This window comes from Engystomops pustulosus, chromosome 4 (assembly GCF_040894005.1).
Source record: "Engystomops pustulosus chromosome 4, aEngPut4.maternal, whole genome shotgun sequence".
Lineage (NCBI taxonomy): Eukaryota > Metazoa > Chordata > Amphibia > Anura > Leptodactylidae > Engystomops > Engystomops pustulosus.
The window spans coordinates 122,686,234-122,709,134 of NC_092414.1; the positions used below are offsets into that span (position 1 = coordinate 122,686,234).

Consider the following 22,901-nt stretch of genomic DNA (forward strand, 5'->3'; position numbering starts at 1 on the left):
TTTTCAAGTCAAACATTTCAAAGAATAGAGCTGAGTAATTATGGCAATCTATTTATGGAAATACCGAAGAATATCAAACAAATGTCATACGTGGAAATTAAGTCAGCACATGAGTTTATGAAATATGAGCCACAAAGCATGTTCATGCTGCTAAGTGGTAACTTTGTCTGCGATCAACTGTGGTCTGAGCTCTTTGATATGTAATGAATGAGGGAGGAACGTCTGTCTGTTCAAAGGCAGTGATTATGAGTCATTCAATTATATGATAATTAATGAATTAATCTGCAGAATGACCTTTCATGATAATGCGTCTTTAACATTGTGCTCTTTTTATTTATTTTTTTCTGAGGCTGCTTCAGGACAAATGGACATATGAGTGTTTGAGGCATTTCATTTCATGCCATAAAATAAAAGTCAGCAGCACATACCATCTGCCCTCTTTGCTTTCTTTCCTATAACACCAAGCAGCCATATGTTATGGAGATTATGACATGTCAGAAGAATGTTAAAGGCACACAGAGTGTAATACTCTACAGGCTTATACAATAAGCAGTATGTCTTAGAGGTTATCACCTTTTAGCAGTAGGAAAGTAGCGGGAGCATGAAGAACCATCCCAGGCACAATAGGGGTCCCTGGCAAGACAACATTCAGCACATGCTTTTCCATAAACATCACAGCGGTGTAAAGGGATCTGGGAAACTCCCATCGGTGAACCAATGTACAGTTGTTGCTGTAAAATAGATATTTTATAGTTGAGTGCAAAATTAGTGCAAGAGATTACATAGTAAAAGCCTTTCATTGATAATGTATGCGTTCTAAGATTTACTTACAAATATCCATAAACAAAAATTGCATCCTGATTTAGAACAATTGTGATTTTATTAAAAGTTATCATATGATAAATGTGGTGCCCCTGGTGATTTTATGTACCCTTTACAGCTACAGCTTACCCTTTACAGGTAAGCTACCCTTTACAGCAGATATTTGTTCAGGCTAATAAAGGAGGGGTCCAAGCAAAGGATAAGCAGAAGACAGAGTCTTGATCTAGTGGTCAATTACTAAGGTTGTGAAATGCCACTTGGGACTAATGCTTATCATCAATCAATAATAACACACGGTAAAACTTATCTTTTACTTTTATACTTAAAAGATACTCAGCCCAGATATTTAAGACATACACTTGACTACTAGTGTTTTTGTGATTTGTATAATATACAGCACTGCCTGTGTGAACATGATACACAAATCAAAGTCAACCATTGCTAAAAAATAAGGTTCACCAACTATACACATTGAACTCATCGCGGTTACTACCCAACACCATTTTTTATGTTGATTTGTATACCTTATATTCATACGAACACACAGCAGATTAGATTAAAAGATTCAGATACTGAAAATGCAAGTAACTCTTAAGGGAAATAAAATGGAAGGCTTTCACACAGGATGGAGCCAGCATTCTTCTGGTTGTCAGTTTTGGTAGCAGGCACCTACATAACCCTCTCACTGTTGGAAACCTGGTCAACCCTAAGCTAAGAGGAAAGCTATGGATTACTCTTATCAGGGTGGGAACTATAAGGGTTGACCAGGTTCCCAAAAGTTATCAACTTACAGTCTATCATCAATGGGAATCCTAACAGAGTTAGTTAGTTTCAGACATATCTCCTTATTGTGGATAGGTTGTAAATTATGATAATGGAACATCTTCATTAAGGGTTTATTTTCAACCATGACCCTGACAGGAGAACTGTTAACTTTGTTACCACCAAAGCTTTAGCCTTGCCCATTTGTGTGAATTTTATGACATAGAACTATTGTGCTTGTCCCACCACCAAGCTTACACCAACTAAATGTAATATAGCAAATTTTGGCAATCGTCCGGCACTAACACGAAGTCGGGATTATAGATAAAACAATGTTCGTTTATTGTAGTCCAAAAATGTCCATGGCATAAGCAACAAATATCACAGCGGTTACCAGTACCAAAACGGCCTATGCGTTTCATTACCTTAATCATGAGAGGTCATAGTAGACCGTAGACTGTTTTGGTACTGCTTACCGCTGTGATACTTGTTGCTTATGCCCTGGACATTTTTGGACTACAATAAACGAACATTTTTCCTGTTGGCTGCGGGACATCAGTGAAAGCGATTTTTCTCGTGGGACAGTGAACGTTTTGGAAGTGGTGAGCTTAAAGACATTATTTCTTTTGTCTCACCTAAATGTAATGTAATATATATATATCAACAGTTTTGCTCAATCAGCACTCTAAGGGTACATTCACACAGCCGTATACTGCTTGTGGGCTGGAGAAGAGGAGGGGTGACCCCTCCATAGAGAAAAGGGCTGCACGGCCACACAGATGGGGGGAAGATAGAGCATGCTCTACCTTTCCCCCGTGTGGCGCGGAACGTTGCCACGCGTGTGGCACCGTACCGCCGCCGGGCCGCCATTGCTGCTATGGGGATGTATATGCTTCCGCAAATTTGCGGCCGCACATACATCCACCCAGATGGCCGTGTGAATGTACCCTAAGGTTGTATGGTTATATACAATATACAGAACATTAAATATAAAACCAGAGTATACTAGTTTTATAACTTGTGCTTTATTATAGGCAAATCGAAATCTGCAGCTGAAACCAGTATCTGGACATTATGACAAATACACTTCCCATCATGGGAGGAAGCATTCCCTGTTCGCTTTGCCTCAAACTGCCTAAGCCTTGAAGCCTGTAGATATTTCCGGAGTTATACTCAGAATATATGTTTTGATGCATTTAACTGTAGTTCTGCCAGCACAACAAAACCTTCCCAGTTCTCAAATAAAACATGTTTCACTGCCAAACACAATTAACTCAAACAGACAAAAAAAATCCCATATGGAAAACACAAGCTGTTTTCAAGCTACATTCTGGCACTAATTTAAATATTTGGACTATCCAGGTAATATCGACTTCACAGCTTAATATAACCTAATGTATATGTTAAACTAAAATCACACAAAAGCAATAGTGAAAAATATGTGAATATTTGTATTGTGCAACCTCCTAAGCGATGTGACAGCCTCAACATAATCCTCATTTAATATAAATTCTTTTTTGCATTGTTTTGCCTATGTATTATGCATGGATTCATCTGGAATTTCAGAACATTGCATTTGAGCGTGAACTAAAGTATCATGGGACAGCAGGACATTAAATGTCTTACTTTAAAATCTGCTTTCCAAGTTTAAAAATACATAGGTAAATAGGTTCCAGTTAATGGGTTGAGAGAATGTAGTTGTCATTTGGTTATATTACTATGTTCATTTATTACTCACTAATGAAAAAAGTTACAAAGACCTTTTTATTCCTATTCTATGGAAAGTCTGTTGAATTGTTATTATACAATTTCCTGTTCAGAATTCAAGTTTTTCTTGTTGATATTGTTTCATCATTTGATCATTTACATAGTGAGGTTTTTTAGTCATTGTTTCTCTTTATTTTCCATTTTTTTTGTTAATATTTGTCAGAAAGGTTTTTTTCTGCTATGTTCAATGTGTTCAATCTCATTTATAAGTTGGCACAAATTGCTATTTTTTTGAATCGAGAAGGCACACGACCTCTGATCACAAAGTAGCATTTTGCGCCTATTTTGTGTCAATTTTGCACCTTTAGGTTTAGTGCTCTAAGCTTAGGCAATTCAGTCAATTTGCACCAAAAAAGGTACAAGTAAAACAAGCACATCTGCCCCACTAAGATAAAAAGGGCAAAACTTATCTTATGTTAAAGAACCTATGGAATAGGTGCAAGAAGGCACATATCAGGTGCAAAGCATGGTAAAAAAAAAGAGAAAAGAATAACTATGATAAATTCCCCCCTAGTGTTTCTAATGTAGTCATGTGAGAATGCAACAGAGAGGCTATTTCACAACGCCATGCCGTGGCATAGCAAGTAGAGTGGGCTAAGATGAGACACGTCAAACAAAGAAACAAAATTATCTAAACAAAAAGTAAGTAAGGTTATTGTACCCTTTGAAAGGGCATCTACCAGCAGTATTGACCATACAAAGCTGCAGACAGTGTTAGGCAGCTGAGAGTCCTGAAGATCTGTTTCCATACCTGTGTCCCATACCTTTGTGTGTGTGTTAGTAGCAGCAGGACTGTGAAAAATGGATTTATATTCCTAGATTGTTGGTGGATCTTTTCAATTGCTCTGATTAAGAGCTGAAGTAGGTTTCTGCTTAGATATTACAGCAGTGGGGAAGGGCTGGAGAGAGATCAAAACACAGAAGTATGAAGACACTCCTTCGGTGTTCCACGTCCAGCTACAATCCTGGCAAGGAATCCATTTTTTGCAGTCCTCCTGACTATGGAAAGAACAATTAAAGGGGGATACTGGGGAGTGTAGGAGCTGCATATGAACATGTCTTAGAAATTTTGAATAAAACACGATGCTCAGTATTATTTAGTGGCTTCCCTATATTTTGTCTTTCATTGCTAACAACACATTTTCACCAAGACATTGAAGAAACCCATTTAGTACTAAAAAACACATACTTAAATGTAACCATAAGGAAACAATATATTGTACAGAAATTTATGAATGTGTTTTAAATTAACATTAGAGAAAATGCATTTCGTTTTTAAATGTGTTTCTATGGATGGATAAAAATTATATGCCAGAACTGGGATCCAACATAAACCATGGAACAAGTTCACAGTGAATTAGGTGACAAGTTTATGTTGCCTTTATAACACTAGAGTAATGTGTGCATTTCAAAGTTTCTTACTTTATATGGCATTCTACAACTTCAGGATCACATTAAGGGAAAAGAATACATTATAACAATTAATAGATCTGAAAGACATGAAAGCTATCGGATAATGGAAACAGAAAATAGGGAAATAAAAGCCACTGCATACTTGCTTTGTGGAAATCTCCATGGATGAAATTGCAGCTGGCTCCTGTGGAGGAAGGAAAAAAAAATTAAATGAGCTCAGTTTTGTTATTGACTTTACTAGGAAAAATCACATAAATAGGACAAAATAAAACATTTTACTGATATTAAATATTTATTTAAAATACTGATAGTAAATATTTGCTTGTCTAACTTTAGAAAGTAGTTTTCTTTAAAAATATATACAGTGTGAATCAAAAAGCCATTATTCTCTTTTTTTTAGAAGTTTTTTTTTTGCAGCTATTTTGGGCATTGTTATAGATTGGTATGCCTTCCACTGAGGTTTTCACATATTTCAACTCAGATCCTAAGCAGCCCACATTAACACTGGATCTTTAAACACCTGCAGGATGCCTTAGAGAGACTCTCATAAACCGCACGCAATATATGCTTATTCATGTAGAAATAATATTTCAAAGGGCTGAGGACGATTCACTTCTTTGTAATAGAATACAGTTGTACCGACGGAAAAAAATAACTTGGCAGAGAACGGAATAGCTGGTATGTGGAAAACAATAGAACAATAAGAAATAGAAGTTGCCTGTATAGGTAATTTTGCACTGAGAGATAATAGCTACCTATATCTATCTATATTAGCGACCCAATATTATAAAGCGTGACCAGCTTATGAGATCAATTTCAATATTGTGTGTGTTTGGGGGGTGTGGTTGTTGTGAATATTTTCTAATATACTTTTATTAATATACATTCTGCATAGGTTTTATAAAAGAAAAGGCTGCAGAGCCCCCACTGAGTAGGTAAATGTAGAGATCAGGATGGCAGGCTGTATAGTATAGGCTCATTACAAGTATTTTATGGGCTCTATTTTCTAGGAAAGATCTTATCAATATCTGCTCAGTCTATCTTTCCTTATAAAGCTGAAAGTGAAAGTAGAAAAAAAAAAATTTAAAAATAATTTCAGCAAGAAACTGTTTGAAAGTAATGCTCATTGAGGACTATAGCCTAGGAAAGAGCAGGAGGAGTTAACACTTATTGCTCAGAGTTGTGTATACAACAGAGGGGAACGAAGAAACAGACCTGTAATCTGTCTTAATACAGACCTGCCATATCCACTAAATGATGAAGCTGTGAATAAGGGGCACATTGGAATCTTTTAGTTAAGTATTAAAAAAAAAAAACCTTCACAACACCCCTCCCCCACATGTGATATTTAAAACAATCTCTTATGACAGAGAACCTGCCTGGAGAAATGTATCCAATAAAGCACTAGCAGTATGTTGTCAAACAGATTAACACACTACTTAACACTAGTAAAGTAGTAGATGTGGGTGCTGAAGACCAGGGTTCCTACCCCTTGTGAGGATATTGGGACACATTTACCAAGGGCTTTGCGCCTGTTTTCTGAGGACTTTGAACATTCTTTTAGGTGTAAACTGCTTAAACCTCTATTTAAGACGTGTCTGCACCATAAATGTGTCACATGCTTTGTGGCGCAGTTGCACAAGCCACCATGCGACACAAATTAGGGGGCGTTCCGGTGCTCAGTCGGACTGTACACCAGATTTATCATACAAAGTCTGTCACACACCCTATGTTAAAGGTGCACCACAAAAAAGTTGGTGAACTCAGTCGGGCCAGTGCAGGGAAGCGACAGATTCATGATTTCTGGCGCACGTTCTTAATGAATCTGGCGCATTATACACGGGCAGAGCACTTTTAGTGCAGTTTCCTACAATATTAGTAAATGTGCCCCAATGTATTGAGTGTCAATGTCACTTTTTGCAACAAAAAAGTCATATTTTATTGATGGTTAAAATGTCAAAGATATGTGATGTTTTGGTTATAGTCATCCTTTATCAAACACCATAGACCATAATAAAACTTAGAGGGAAGTGTGGGAACAGAAGAATAGTATGTTAATAGTCCACAAAGTTGTGTTTCTTCATGGCATAGCAAGCTGGTATACAGAAAATCAACTTTTACGTGAGATGTAAATTGGTTGTATAAAGTCAAGGATGGAGCAGGGGTATCAGCTGCTATGATTTCCAGAGTGTCAGGGGGCACCTGCATCTGAGGTATTGGGTATGTATATGCCATATGCACGTTTGTGTATGTTTGTTCATATGCTGAAGGCCTCTATATGTGATGTCTCTATGCTCTATATGTGTGTGCATATGTGATGTGTATATGTTGTATGTCTGTACATATGCTGCATGGGTGTGTATGGTACTATTTGTATGTGTATATGTGCTGTCTAAATGTGTATGTGTTTTGTGTGTACATGGTGTGTATATGCTGTATGTATGTAAGTTTATAAATGTGTGTATACATGAGTGCATGAATGTGTGTGAATGTAATTCCCATATGTGTGTGTGTGTGTGGGGGGGCATTCAGAAGTCTTCTATGGAGTTCTGCCTCTCCTAGTTACGCCACTGAGATGGAGAGTTTAGATCTAAAGTCAAGCTCCCTTCTCCCCAAAATAGCCACCTCATTGTAACTGACAATCCTGCATTTAGGGACAACACCACAAATATCTTCTAAAATCTGGTGAGTGATGTCAGCCACAGCAGAGGTGACATTCGGAGAAGGGAGAACTTAACTTCAGTACTCAACTCTCCGCCTCCTTGACTTTATACAAACACAGATGTACCTATAACCAAATTTTCACACTGTACTAACTGTACTCTAAACCAGAGACATTACTCATTAATATAAGCTTGTAATTTAATACATACCATTTTTTAATTTTTAAACTATTCCATAATAAGTATTATTACAAGCTCATAAGTGTTCTGTGCCCTGTTGTATTATTGTTCTGCAGCTCTTTGTTTTCTCCTCTAAAAAAATCCTTCTAAGAAAGTACAACTATATAATTTGGCATCCACTTCTGTATTTTGAATCAAGTCACTTAACAGTATATTATAGAATGTATGGATATATATAACACTAGCTGTAGCCAATGGCATTGCCTCTCTGTCTCTCACTATCTTTCTCTCGCTGCTTGTCTCTATCTTTCTGTCTCTCTGTCTCTTTCTCTGTGTGTGTCTCTCTGTCTGTCTCTCTCCCTGTCTGTCTCTCTCTCCTTGTCTGTCTGTCTCTCTTTCTCCCTGTTTGTCTCTCTGTGTCTTTCTGTCTCTCTATCCCTATTTCTATACATATTGCCTTACAGATAAGATGTCTTAGTCAAAGCTCAGAGCTCATATTAATGACTTGTGGAAAAAAATAAAAGTTGAACTGTGATTGGTTCTTTACTGCCACAGCAGTCAGAAGACAATGGTTCCTATGTATTTTGGAAAGTGTAGGGTGAGAATTTTGACTCAAAACCTAGTCTCTGACTTACTCTGAGTCTCAGGGAGCGGCTGTGCAAAATTTGGTTATTGTAAACACAACGGTGCAGATTCCTTTAGCAGACATGCATACATATACACACAAATACACTCAGCTTTATATCTTATATCTTTTATCAGATTGAGATGTAATACAACTATGTGAATAAAGACTTGGAGTTGCAAACAGTAAATGATATTTACCCTAAACACGGTCATTTCTTCCAATAGTACTTCCTCTAAATCATGCCAAGTCTCCTTGGGAACCGAGACAACTTTCAAAACTGTTCCGATGTCTGAAAAATATATTTTGTATGTTATTCTAGCTGCAGAAAAAGAAATATATTGAAGTCTCAGACACTATATTTATTTTTGAAATGGGTGGTACAGTACGTGCATGACATATTAGCAATAACATACAAAATAACTACTACTGCAACTTATTTATTTGCAATAGTGGTTTTAGGAACGTAAAATCATTCAATCATTGTCATCTTGTTAAATAGAGTAGAAATGGACAGATTTATCACAAAAAAGAATGACTAATGCTGAATACTCTATACATTCAAATGCCTGGAATTCAGTTGTAGTAGAAATATAATACATATACATACTATACGTTAAATATAACATTCTGCAGAAAAGCAACACAAAAGTACTGAGATATATTTATGCATAAGGATGGTGATTCATTCATTTTACTTTAACTGCAATGGCAATAGTAAAATGGATAATAATGTTTTTCTTCTGCTGTCCTAAAGTTGAAGAGTGTGAATTTGTATTTATACATATACAAACCTATTCTATATAGTCCTAGAAGCTAGCCGTATACCCTAGTGGAATATGAGAAGCATTTTCCTGTACTTTTTATGAGTTTCGATGGGTTTTATGGTTGTTTCTTAAACATTTGAGTACATATATCAGAGACAGAAAAAGTGTCTCACATGTACAAAGGTCCAGATAACATCTTTGTTGATCTTTGAGGGCACTTGTCAAGCTGGAGTACAGCTAAATTTACACTTCACTCCCCATGCAGCTGCATGCTGGAGGCACTTCATTTAACCTATATGGCATTCCCCTCTAAAATACAGCTTTTCCCAATCATCGGACAGACAGGAAAAATGTGTTAAATTCTTTATTATTTACACACTGTGAATTCTGACAAATAGCAAGGAAGGATAAAAATGTAAGGAATAGCTTCTTGTCAGATGTTGAAACTTACATGTCAACAGTTTATAACTTCAAATGGTGGACTGTGATATTCATGTACATTACAATGCAGATGAATAGGGAATCCATGGATCAGATCCATTTGTGCTACCAGGTAACTCTTGTGTGGAATTAGAACATTTCTATTCCTATTCAATTAAAATATCATGGGTTTCTCTCTGTGTCATAGAAAATACTGAATGCAGAAAAAAAACATTACTGTTACATATTAACCACTTGGTGAGCCACAGCAACAATCCAAATTCTTCTTTTTATACAGTATCTCTAACCATTAGGAAATGTACTGAATAGTTGCTATAGACTGTTGGATCAGGAATTTTCACCTAGTAAATCATTCACACAAATCCTGATGCCCACATACAACATACAACCACATAGCAAAAACTTAAAAATGCAATCAGTATCATTTAACCCAGTAACATAGACTTCTGGACAGTTCAACAAGACATAGTCCATCAAGTTTAAGAAATAAAAAAAAAAATAAGACCTAAACTGAAGATTAAGCAGTTGCTGACTCAAACAAACTGCTGTTGAAATGTTAGTTTAAGTAATTTTTTTTTTTTTAAAAAACTGCAATTTTTCTTATACTACCTACTGTTTTCCATTGTAATGACTTCACCCCTACTGCAGTAGGGGTCATGGTTCTCCATATGATTGGTAGCAATATGCCTTTTTTGTGGAGGCCACTGTGACTGCCTGTGCCTGCATAATCGTTACCTGCCCATAATGAGTGCCAAAAAAATTTAAAAAAATAAAATCCAAACTTTAAAGGAAACCTACCACTTAGTATGGCAGGGGTAAGCTGTAAGTACCGAGCACCAGCTCAGGGTGAGCTGGTGCCGGTACTTACTTTCGTTAGTGTTAAAACCGCGGTATCGCGGTTTTAACACTTTTTAAACTTTAGGGCAGAAAACACTTCGGCGCTGCGTGCGCACGATCGTGCGCGCGCCTCCATAGGAAATAGCGGAGATGTTGCGCGCGCACGGTCGCGCGCAGCGCCGAAGCCCCTTCTGCCCTAAAGTTTAAAAAGTGTTAAAACCGCGATACCGCGGTTTTAACACTAACGAAAGTAAGTACCGGCACCAGCTCACCCTGAGCTGGTGCTCGGTACTTACAGCTTACCCCTGCCATACTAAGTGGTAGGTTTCCTTTAAGGAGTGATAGAAATTCTCAAGAGAGATATAATCAATAGGTGAGGGTAGGAGGGTGTGACTTTCCTCTCTTATTGGCAGACAGGAGGCTCCTAAAACTTCATGTGTCTTTTGGAAACTATGAAACCAGTCAGTAAGGTGAGTATAAAAATAGATTAAAAATAATATTATTATCTAGTTAAAACACTGGTCTAACACTTTTAACCTTGTATGTATAATGCTAAAGTCATGAATTATTATGTGGAAATTTATTTTATTATCAAAAAGTTTCTTACAGTACCCACTATTTTCCCTCATTATGACTTCAGCATCTCTGCTGTGGACTTCACTAGGGGTCAATAAACTATGCAGTGACCTCCTTGCACATTAACAAAAAGAAAAAGAGAAAATTGACCTTTTCTATGATTGTAAGTGGGTGTTCTGTGTCATACTAGAGGGGTAATAACTTTTTATGTTCTTCATATATTCCTTAGAAGTCATGCATTCCAGATTACCAAGAATGAGACAAACATGAGGCTAATGCAATTTCAAGCTCTGTAATAAGAAAGACTTAAGCTTTATTTACCACGACATTGCTTGAATTTATCAATAAATCAGACAAGCCAAAATTTGAATCTGTTGTTAGTTGGAGATGGATTACACAATGTTTGAGGTAGTGGTTCATTGCAATGAAAAGTCCTCTAAAGAAAGTATTTATCCTATGCACTGGTATCTGAAAAGTATACTTATATAAGCTCTCAAGAGCATGGGATAGAACAAAAGTATAGCTTCAAACTCCAGGATCTTAAACTGTACTACCCTGCCCAACCAACCACCATCTGCAAAAGCTTCATTGTGTGTGGTATTTTAATGGACAAATTGTGGGATAATCACATTCTGGAGTGATGCCACAGGGAATATGCTGACAAGGCTGCAGGAACAAACAAATATAAGTATTAGTTAGATAGGTATGAGACGATGGACTTGTCTGGGTTCAGTATATCTGGACTGTGGTCAAAGATCTGGTAGTATAAAAGTTCTTTTCTGGAGTCCATATAGCTATAAGTGTGATGTAAAGTCTCTGTTGGGGTTCTCTGCTGGGGCCTGTACAGATGGGGTTTTTTACTGTTTGTGTGAAGGGAGTGTCTGTGTGAAGTAAAATTTCAACAATGTTTGGCACTACACAACATATGAGCTTTTTTTACCCCCCCACCACCAAATCTCACTTAGCAAAAAGATGTCAAGCAGAAAATGCCCAGCAGAAAACAATACAGCAGATTTAGAGCCAGTGACTGTTTGCTTGGGTCATTTCTTGAGAATTGATTAGAAGGGTTGTGTCACTAATGAGACTTTTTCTGTTTTTACCAACAATTACAAGAATTGGATCTTTTGAGTATCATATGCCATATGTACTTCATATCAATGATAAACATATATGATCAGCAATATTCAAATGAAAATGTACAATAGAACCAATGCTAAAGCATTGTGTTATAAACACCATTATATGTCAATGTCTGTATTTCACTATGTAATTTATTCCAGTATAAAGTTCAAGGAGGAATGGCTAAAGGTTCCCCTCGAAACACACAGGCTGCTGTTTTTTCTGAACTTTTGTAATTAAATAAAGAAGTATGGATTTTAAAATTTGATAGTGCTGGAATACTAGCTGGAGTTTCACTAAACTATGTTTAACCTGATGTGTGATCAATGTTCATTTCCACTGTGATACAACTGAGGTAGATAGCTGTCCTAAAGGCCTCTTATAGGATTTCTGGTTGGGTATGGTTTTCTATTCATATGCAGTGTTTTGGACAATTTGCAGATCCCATTTTCATGTGGTCACTGACAACCCCACTAGTTGAGTCCCCAGCCATCAATACTTATAATATATGAGGATAAATTGATACAACCTCTGCAGTAAAAATAACTTGGAGGGGACTTATCCAGTGCTGTTGTATTGTGCCTCTTTAGTTGCGTACTCCAGTTTAACACTAGCTATCCCACCAAGATAAATGTATGATGATAGGAACTTTAAAAGGCCAGCTAAACAGCTTGAAATATCCTTCCTTGCCAGACAAATATGGTGGCTGAGCTGAAAAGTGTTTGCAGACTACTAGAACAAAACTATTGATAATGAAATTCATGTGGTTCTGTACAATCCTAAAATCTTGATGTGATTAATAGCAATCATTAACCTCCTCATGGTATAATATTGCAATGCAGTGTTTTTCCAAGGTGAAAGGGAATGGATTCATTCCAACAACTTTCAAGAAAAATGAAAGGTCGTATTTTGAATGCTGAAATTAATTTAAATTCGGAAAGAAAATGTGTCAAGAGCAAAATATTTTAGTTGGAAATTTCATCACTTATTACGCCATAAATGTTTTAGGGTAGATGGAGACTTTGATAAGTAAAGGGTGAAACTTGACAACTAACCTCTGGGCACTTTAATTGAAACGAATTGGCTCTCTCTGTAGAATACTCAACGCAAATTTGCGGGGCCTTTGCATCTGCAGAAACTTTAGAGGTCAAAGGTAACATAAGTTAATCACTATGGAGACTGTGATCAGGCCTCAGGTACCAAAGCTACACTGTATCTGAGCTGCAGATCAAGTTTTGAAGAGTAGAATTTCAAATACTTTCACACAAATTAAAACATCTACCTCTTTTAAGATCAATAGGCTCCAGTTTACAGCTTGGCTAAAGGATAAGAGGGCTATTAATTCACTTCAATGACAGAAGCGCTTCCACTATTTGAAATATTACCTCAGGTCATATATTTAGAGAATTGATCCAACAAGACATTGATTGCACTTTTTAAGTCACACAAGCTACAGGGTATATAGAACAATGCAACATTTTATCATTTTTACATTCTATATATGGATCAAAGAAAGCAAATAATGACCTATCATTAGATTGTATTTCTGATGCCATGTATTATACCAATGAGTTTTATGTTATATGGTTTTAACATCTATGAAGGGTTCTAGCCAACAAAAATAGACCTAGCCTTCCAGTTTTGTTGTTTTGACTGCTGACCTCATGTTTTAATGTTGGGATTTAAGATTGACATTGATGGGGATTATCTAAGGAAGTAAAGGAGTTCTCAGGCATCCATGGTCTGTTCAGTTTGGATTATAAACTTTCCCATTAAGAAGTGATGAAGAACAGCTGTCTTTTAACTAAACCAACTTCTTTGTTAAGATTGGTGTTGAGGAGACAGTAGATAATGAATAATGAAATCATCATAATTAATAATTAAGAGTGGTTCTAGTGTCAAAACCAGAGATATGAGGGTTTCAGTTTTCTTTGTTACTCAATGAAAAGTATCAATAAATAATCTTTTTCAGTCACGACAAATGGTGCTGTATACACCCTTCTCACAGGTGTCCACTTTGTACAGATCAGGCAGAAGTATCATTTGGTCATTCTGTTCGTTAACACGGTGATGGGCTAATTAACATTTCTGTCAACCTTTAACCAAGTGTCCACTCAAGAGTGTTTCTATTCTACATATCCCAGAAACATGTGAACAGCCTGGAGCAACATACTGGCTGCAAACCTGTCTTGACTTGCAATAATATAAGTGTAATTTAATTAACTCGGACAATACAGAAAGTGTAACATGTACAAATCCCGATTCCTTGTATGTATTACAGTGTGGTTAACAAGCCTGTACACTTACTTGTCTTGCTTTACGGAAAAGGACATGCATTGTGAATAGAGAAGACTAGTCAAAATAATCACACAAAAAAGCTACACTATTTCTGTCCTGCAGCTATTATAATATTGGTTATTCTACAACCAGAACCGTAGACTTGCAGTATTTCCCACACTAAATCTACTATTCAGTCTTACAAATAAAAAAATTATGACAATGTCTAGTGGTCAACTTACAACAGTGGAACAACAGAAAGATCAAATATTATAATTAAATGGGGAATGGATTACTTACTAAAATAGATATGTTGTTTAGGTAAATATGGGTATTTTTTCTTTCATTTACTATTGATGATATGTGTAAACATATTCAATACATATTCTTACTAGAGATGAGCAAGCACTAAAATGCTCGGGTGCTCGTTATTCGAGACGAACTTTTCCAGATGCTCGAGTGCTCGTCTCGAATAACGAGCCCCATTGAAGTCAATGGGAGACCCGAGCATTTTTTTAATAAAACTGAACAGTAAAAGAACAGTGCAAAAAAAAATTTTCCAGATGTTTGCAGATGTTTTACTTGTAAGAACACATTGAAATAACACTATTCTTCACTTTGCAGGTGTTCGCGCGTGTCTCCCGCTAAGTTAGGAGATGTGCACGAACATCTGGAATGTGATGAATATTGTTCTTTCAATGTGTTCTGCACTTAAATGGTCCTGTATTCACTGTTTTTAATGTTTTAATTCTATTCTTCACATTGCAGGTGTGCGCGCGTGTCTCCCGATAGGTTCGGATATACGCGCGCACAGCTGCAAAGTGAAGAATAGAATTAAAACATTAAAAACAGTGAATACAGGACCATTTAAGTGCAGAACACATTGAAAGAACAATATTCTTCACATTCCAGATGTTTGTGCACATCTCCTAACTTAGCGGGAGACACGCGCGAACACCTGCAAAGTGAAGAATAGTGTTATTTCAATGTGTTCTTACAAGTAAAACATCTGCAAACATGTGTAATATTTTTTTTTTACAATAAAAATACTTTTATTCAATTTATTTTATTAATTTACTGCTCGATCTCGAGCCGGCGAGATACTCGTCCGAGTAACGAGCCGGTCCGAGTATGCTAATACTCGACCGAGCAGTATACTCGGACGAGTATACTCGCTCATCTCTAATTCTTACCTATAAACCTTAAACATTATTTAGGAAATTTATCATTACTTCTCTTTTAAATGTTAGTGCAAAAAAATGCCAATATTTTTTCTTAGTGACATTTTTGCGCATTTTTCTATGACTTATGGTGCAACTCGTGGTATACAGTTTTTTAAATGAATTTTCTGTATTTATCTATGAATCCAGCTGTTTAGACTAAAGTTAGTTGTACTAGACATATGCAACTTTTCAAAAAGTTGCAAGAAAATTATGCAAAAGCTCAGTTGGCCTCAGGCAGCGAACTTGGTATGAAGAAGAACAACAACCAACTTTGCAACTTTTTTGTGCAAAAATTTTTTTGCACAAAATAATTGTATCCTCTACACTAGGCAGCAATGCTAGACTAACAGGCACAGGTGCAATTTAACACAAGGAAAATCCGCCATAGACAAATTAGACTAAGAAACAAGACACGAAAGGAACTAGACAGACATGAAAACTAGAAAGAGAAAACATAAATCTACCCCAGAAGACTATAATATGTATGAAATAAATATGGAAATCTATAACCACAATGTTAAGAAATGCCACCTATCCATATTTCTAAAGCCTAATATCAAACTGTTCATTTGCTACCCACTGTGAATTTCTTGAAAGCATTTCTGCCAGAAGTTAGAGCAAAGTCAGAATCCATCTGAATGACAGAGAAAGTTTTATAGCTCCCACAGAATCAGATTAGCAGAAAGGGAACTAATTGTAAGAGCTCGACACTATAACACCCATAGCAAAAATTATTTCACACTTCAATTCTCAATCCACATTTGCCCTCTTCCTGAACTAACTGTAGGATTTTCCCACAGATGTAAAATGTTAGGAACTAAAGCTTGAGCCCAGTGTTCAGTTTTCTTCTGATTTATGTCAGGCATCAATTTGAACTGAGTCAGGAGATTTACAACACAGGAATCTGAAAACTGACCCCGAGTACCCAATTGCATACTTTGATGGCGGCATTTAGCAATAATATCACACTCAGAATGAAACAGATCCTTTCCAACACACGTCCCTTTACTGTGATCTCATCCCAGTGTTAATATTTAAGCTATTCCTTTTAACCATAAGTTTCATCACTGACTATGACTTTCCTGTTTAGTCTGAGAGGCACACTTTCCTATATTCTTTACAAAATAAACAAATGTGTCATGCAAAAAGCATACCTGTTCCAATAAACATGACATCATATTGTCCATCTTCTGCTTCCACTCGATCAACCACAATCTGAGAAAACTGATAGTCCACTTCTGTTTTAATTATGATTGGACGGTTGTTGATTGGGAAAACAGAATTGTACATGGCTGGGTGACTCCTGGCAAACATTATAACTTCATCTGGGAGATCCTTTGTTGAGTCAAAACCTCCAAATGTCTTGCTTGGACACTAAAATGCATTTAAGAAGAAGAATTTTATTTAACTAATACATTCATTACTCTTAAAGGTAAAGAAAATGCAGAAAATGTTTAAAGGGAATCTGATTTGTGGAGCATGGTCATTTGTAGGCAGAATGTTTAGAGCTAGAACAGAGGATTGATATATGGGGGAAAATTTATCAGAAGTGTCTAGTGTAAAAGTGTTCTAGTTGCTCATGGAAACCAATCAGAGCCTAACTTTCATTTTATAAACAGCTGCAGGAAAATGAAAGCTGGGCTTTGATTGGTTGACATGGGCAATTAGAACAGTCCTGCTCTCAGACACTTCTCATAAATCTCCCCCGTTTGTTTTCCAAAATATTTGGTCTAACCTGTATCTTATTTATTTATTTAAAACTATGCTGAAACTTCAGCAATTTTTTTTGGAAAATTCAATTCAGGTGAATAGAATTGGACCCAAAGTTACTCCAAATGTCCCGGTAATTGGCATATACATATGACCCCCTCTAGTCCTAAGAAGTAAAAAAAATATAGAAAGCTTGAAACTCACTTTTTTTTTTATTTAACTTTTAATATTTTAGGAATCTTTTACAATTTTGTTTTCATTTTCACTTGTCTATCCCCATCCTATAAGATGAATGGCAGTCCCCATTTTGATTTGTATGAAATTCTTTTCCAAAATAATTGAAGATTCATACCTTATCTAGCTCATTTCTACTGTGTATATAGAGATAGCTATAGGAATGGCTACTAGTTTAAATTCTAAAATTAAGTGAATACAATTTTATAAAAAGTAATCTTTTCTCCAGTGCTTAGATTTTTCCCTTTTAGGAAACCTGACTGTGTTCCCACCCTGTCAATGTTCAGGTCCCTCAATGTATATATATATTTACAAACCTGCATATGCTAATTGTTATATGTCATAACCATGGTGGGAGTGACCAGCTCACTAATTATCTGTGATCATTTAGAAGTAGAAAATGGTATGCAGTCGCAGATTAAAGAGAAAAGTAAAGAAATCTAAAAGGAGTTATATAAAATCTTCATAGTACAGCCCTTTGGAACATTGTAACGTGGAGAAAAAAAAATAATTTATGTCACATTTCTTCAAGTGTATGTTTTGTTTTCCTTTGTGCTGTACTAGATTATTCTAAATCGTTTAAATCATATGGATTATGTGTTATGTATCTGGAGCCATTCTTGTGAGTATACATAAATCCATGTTGGTTTTCATCAATTAGTTTCACCTCATACTTAATTAGTTATTCAGCAATGATAATCCCACTTAAACCCAATATTAGACATAAAGTGTCAGGAAATGTTATATACATTACTGTGATTAAACCTTTTTACAATAATACTGTTGTCTACATTTCCTGCATTTAACCCAATGTATGCAGGAGTGAAGATTACCCGTCTTAGTGAAGCCTAAGTGAATGGTATTTGGTTTCCAGTTAAATGTGTTATAGTTTACTTTCCCATTGAAATCACATTACAGTATGAAATGGAACACAATTAGGTACCAACCTATTGTGATGAGTAAATTCTTGATGGTTTGAAAATATATTTTATTGCCTAGGTACTATAACAAGTAGATGCCAATCATAAGATACATTGCTGAAGAAAAAACAAGCGGGAACTAAATCAATTATCTTTGTTTTAACCTTGATCTAAGTGTTATTAATATTTAAATAGCAAATGGAATAAAAATCAATATTGTCACAAACAATCTAGTGTTACCCTCTGGCTTCACACATTCTATGAATGATCTACTATCACTCACAAAATTCGATTTTTGCATTCTCATTAGAGGAATTCTTACATTTCACTAACTTTCATCTATTCTGATGGGCATCTTCTTGAATTTTATATTTCTGTATGAAAGTAGCAGAATTTATTGGACAATAATAAGAGATCATTTTTAAGTTTTGGACAATAATAAGAGAACTTTTTAAGTTTAGGCTAGACTCTTACAGGAATAAGCTCAAGGAGAAAGTGAGTGTGTAAACATTAAAATATAACTTTTAATAATATTATATAAAAAACATGTATGACTGGGTAGGTGACACTCTACAACATGTTTTTTATATAATATTATTAAAAGTTATATTTTAATGTTTACACACTCACTTTCTCCTTGAGCTTATTTTTGAATATTTATCTGTGAGTATATCTGGCTTATTTGTAGACTCTTACAGGCCATTATCATTACATTAAGAAGCTAAAAACTGTACTTTTGTAAGATGAAAGTGATTTAGTGTTTGCACTTATAAACAATACCTTACACATTAATAAATCTACTTACAGTTCCAGGTCTAGGATATGGAACTCTTCCTTGATAAGGCACCCACTGATAATTGGGACCATCTCTGTGGGCATACGGACCCAAAAACACTCTTCGAACATCAGATAAGCTATATAAACATACAGCTGAACCCTTGAATACATTACTAGAAAAATGTAAAATTCAATAGTTATTTAGTTAAAAATCACTCCATAATTTATTTTCTTACAATAAATTGTATTAAAATTAAATATTGAATTACGCTAATGATCAGAGGCTTTCTAACCCTAACTGTATATATATATATATATATATATATATATATATGTATATAGTATAATAGTTCCTTTAATTATATAGTGCACACAGATTAAGCAGTGTATGTATATATATATATATATATATATATATATATATATTATAAGAGATCTTTAAATGACTAAAAAGTTTTCTTTGTTATCTAATACAACATCTACTAAAGGGTCGGCACTCAGCCTGTTATTTGTGGAAAGTGTATCCTCTGATACAGTATATAAAAATCCCAGCATTCGCAGAAGTATTCCTCTGCTTTATTTAATCTTTACAAGCATAACGTCATAAATCATCACACCTGTGTCAATTTTTGGCAGGTTAAGAAAGGCTTTGGTTAAAGCTGAAATACATCCTATATATGATGCTTTATGATGTTCAGCTTAATATACTTGAATAAAGCAATCTTACCTCCGTGAGTGCCGGTATCTTTATTGTTATTTAACCACTTGAGACTGTGAGATCGCATCTGGTTAATGGGTTACGCCGGTCATATTAACCAGTGCAACATCTGTACTTGTATATTACAGTGTGACATATATACACTGCATAACATAACATGTTTTATATATAACTGATGTACAATACAAAACATGTAGTGTGCTTATAGATCTATTATATTTACTCAATGATTGGAAAGTGTACAGAAATCTTGGCTTTTTGGTAGTTGTAATTTTACAAATGATGAGTAACAAAGTTGGCATTATAAAAGTTGAATTCTAACATCTACTGAGCTGATCTTTCACACCCTGTAAAACATAAAATTAAATGCAATGCTACCTCAGAGCAACAAAAGGCACAGTCACACGTCCTTTTATAATGGGGTTATAATAGAGGAGCACACAGGCCTGGAATAAGGCAGCTTGACAACTTACAAAATGGCACACTGTGCTACCAATTTAGGGATGGCTTCTTCCATGAGCTGTGTCATTTTGTAACAGAGTTGCTAAAACAGACATTATACTTCCAAAGGGATTTTGTTTGTTGATATATTATCTTTATTGCTCCCGACTGAAGATATGCTACATAATCATTTAAAATACTTGGCAGAATCAGATTTCTCATACCTTGAAGTTGTGAAGACTGCATACACAACGGGATTTTTGGGGTCTTTGGAGTTCATTATATACACATCCTCTATAACAGAATAGAAAAATGTATTTCATAACTTTATAATATGACTAAAAGAATGATAGACTTCACGAGCCAACAAATGGGAAAAAAGTGGATATCTAGGCAGAGAGAGTATCCTTACATTTTTATTTTAAGTTCAGTTGAGTGGTGCACATTTGAGTACAGAGATGGTCAACATCAAGATTAGTATAGGAAAAAATGTTTGGGTACATGGAGTTGGTTGATGAACTTTTACTAACAATTATTTGGGGAAAAATTTGGGAAAAGGCTGAACCAGAATATTAAAGTCATGTTCAGGTCCCCAACCAGTAACAACCGCGAACAGACGATCAGTACTGGCACACAACACTAACATTCCAATAGCATCGCATGCAGGTCATCGATCATGAGGGTCATAAGGGAGCGGCAATCAAACCCCAATGGCAGCACTACTGGCAGGTGTGTTCCAGCGTGCAGCCAGAGATCCAGGAATTAATGCTACAATGCCTTTACTCATCTGGGTTTGGCATAAAAATTAAAATGTATGAAAACATAGGGCCAGATTTATCAAGCTGTCTGAAAGTCAGAATATTCCTAGTTGCCCATGGCAACCAATCACAGCTCCCCTTTAAAATATTCATGAGCGTTGAACACCAAAAGGAAAAATAGCTGTGTCTCCATGAGCACTGGTAAAATGAAAGCTGAGCTGTAATTGGTTGCCATGGGCAACTAGAAATATTCTGACTTTCAGACAGCTTCATAAATCTGTCCCATAATGCTGGAGTCAAGTGGTCAAAACATTTATTTCATAAAGTTCATATAGTTTAAAATCCTTAATTTGTTTTTACCAAACTATCAATTCTAGACAAAGGATGTGTTGTCCTAGCAACTTTATATATTGGCATATTAATTTGAAACACACTTGGTTTATATGAAACAATAATATAAATACATATAAATATATTTTTAAAACTTACGCAATTCATCAAAATGTGTATCGATGCCATTAGGACCAGGAACAGAACAAATTAATCGGGCCTTCAAAAATGTTGTCCATTTGTTTACCAAACTTCTGTGACCGCCAAAATCATTCTGACAATATTACAAAAAGAAGGTAAAGTTTTAGCAAAAACTGTATTTTTTTATATGTTGCCAGCTAAAATATATAAAGAACTTAGCATATGTCTTAAATTTCCATTTACAGTCTGTTGACACATATTATCACGATCACAATCTTTTTTTGCCAAAAAATTGTAATGTATAGGAAATAGCACAGCATATAACAAGCTCCCCATGTTATAGCACATTCCAGCAATGCTAGATTTGTCCTCTGATATGAATTATGTTGCTGTGCAATATGTTAGTGTGTTTAGTCTCTTGGGAAGAGAACATGATTTTGTTTTGCATTTGGAAAATATCTCCAATGTGTTGCTCATAAGGATTTGTGGTTTTTGTCATCATAATACATACTCTAGAGGAGTTCTTGATGAATAACATATTCATGTGCCATTGGGCATAAATATACATATGTATTACACTCTAAACACTTTTAACATCTGCTGTACAATCTCTTATTAAAAATAATAAGATGTCTCTTTATGAGAAAAGTGCAAAAATCCTTGACATCGATCTGTTGCCAAATATTTGTTATTTTTCAAATAATAAAAAGTGAATGCCTTTAGCAAAGAGAGACCCAAGTGTGAAGGATGTTTTATTCCATTAAGTAAATAAATTGAAAATGTAATACTGCAGGCAGCATCTATCAAATACCCACAATTCCTCTGGCATTTGAAACAATGGATCGGACATGCTGAAATCCATATTTATCAACCATACATTAGATGGTATAAAGTTCAGCTAACTGTAGAAAGTTGAGATGACATTCATCATTTTGGGGTACCTGATTTGTGTTGATACAAGAACTAATGCCATCAATTTTGCACAAAACGAAAAGGATTTAAAAATGTTTGGTTGATTTTCTTCAATCAAACACAGAAGTGATTGATTTTATGGATCATGGTTTTTTTTACAAATAGCATGTTCAACCGTAGGTACTGATTCAAACCCCACGTCTTGCAGTCATCCATTTACATTAAAGCATTGCTACAGGCTGGCACTAACGTCACTAGCTAATACCTCACTCTTGCTTAAGGTCATGGCCTGAAACTGTATATGCATAATAGTTTACATTCACAGGATCTTTACATATAATCAATTACAATAAATGCAAACAGATTATTTATATAGAAGGCTCTAAAAAGTAGGTAAAACTTTAAATGATTTACACTACTCCTTACAAAATTATTTGAAGCTCTAAAATATGTACATATATATACACACAATTTACAGTGTGGGTTAC

At 35.5% G+C, this 22,901-nt stretch overlaps 1 protein-coding gene across 1 annotated transcript in view; it reads right to left on the reverse strand.

Moving 5' to 3' along the window:
* Window positions 1-22,901, reverse strand: part of SEMA3A (semaphorin 3A) — a 159,860-nt gene that overhangs the window by 17,508 nt on the left and 119,451 nt on the right. The window contains exons 8-14 of the mRNA XM_072147285.1: window positions 21,520-21,634; window positions 20,497-20,566; window positions 19,142-19,286; window positions 16,627-16,846; window positions 8,433-8,524; window positions 4,907-4,948; window positions 574-731 (exon numbers count right to left, since the gene is read on the reverse strand). Of these exons, the coding sequence (XP_072003386.1) occupies window positions 574-731; window positions 4,907-4,948; window positions 8,433-8,524; window positions 16,627-16,846; window positions 19,142-19,286; window positions 20,497-20,566; window positions 21,520-21,634 (842 nt within the window). The remainder of the gene's footprint in view (window positions 1-573; window positions 732-4,906; window positions 4,949-8,432; window positions 8,525-16,626; window positions 16,847-19,141; window positions 19,287-20,496; window positions 20,567-21,519; window positions 21,635-22,901) is intronic.